We start from the raw sequence: 752 nt of genomic DNA on the forward strand, positions 1-752 counted from the left end.
TCACATGTCACATATCTCTCAGACATCACAGGTCAGCCATGTGGAGCCTACAGAACAAGTGTTTGTGTTTTAGGACCTGTTGAAGAGGGATAGGCATGGTGTTCGAGCAGTTTCTCTTTCAGCTGGGCTTATTTCTGTCTTGTTACCCACTCTGTTCACATTTATATGAAAAAAAAATAGAGAAATAGAGTTTCTGTGTGGGTTTCTCCCCACCCTCCCCTTTTGGTTTTTCTGATCTCTGAAATAGGATAATAAGAAATAAAAACAACAGCATGAAAGTACTGATTGCAGATTTTGGCCCTCCAGAAGAATTTATAGTTTACAAACCTGAGGAGTAGGAGTAGATGGTAGCAGTTTGGGAATGGTAGACCGGCACCAGTATTTGAACCACATAAAAGCATATGGGAGTATTTGACTCGCCCTTGAGTTCACTGGGCTCTCTCAGGATCCAGGTGAATCTAGAACTTGTACTCCAAGTGTGGACTCTCCTGCAGTCACTCCGTGAAGTTGCTGATGATGGGACTGAGTACCTACTCCAACGTAGCAGGGATGCTGGTGCTAGGTTCAAAATGACTGATGTGTTTAATTCCTTTGTCTGTGTTTAAGTATTTTATGTATTAAATATTTTATGTTTTAAGTATTATTTTATGTATTAAATATTTTAAGTAGCTTACATGTTTGAGTAAAAGACATTTTAAACATTGATATACATTTTGTTTACCTTGTTAAAAATTCTTTTTAGACTCTTGGAT

At 38.0% G+C, this 752-nt stretch overlaps 1 protein-coding gene across 1 annotated transcript in view; it reads left to right on the forward strand.

Annotated features, from left to right (window-relative positions):
* Positions 1-752, forward strand: part of LOC105504639 (poly(A)-specific ribonuclease PARN-like) — a gene marked incomplete at its 3' end in the record, with an annotated part of 55,511 nt that overhangs the window by 50,622 nt on the left and 4,137 nt on the right. The window contains exon 13 of the mRNA XM_011932147.1: positions 446-593. Coding sequence (XP_011787537.1) covers positions 446-593 — 148 coding nt within the window. The remainder of the gene's footprint in view (positions 1-445; positions 594-752) is intronic.

Source organism: Colobus angolensis, unplaced genomic scaffold (assembly GCF_000951035.1).
Source record: "Colobus angolensis palliatus isolate OR3802 unplaced genomic scaffold, Cang.pa_1.0 Scaffold93, whole genome shotgun sequence".
Lineage (NCBI taxonomy): Eukaryota > Metazoa > Chordata > Mammalia > Primates > Cercopithecidae > Colobus > Colobus angolensis.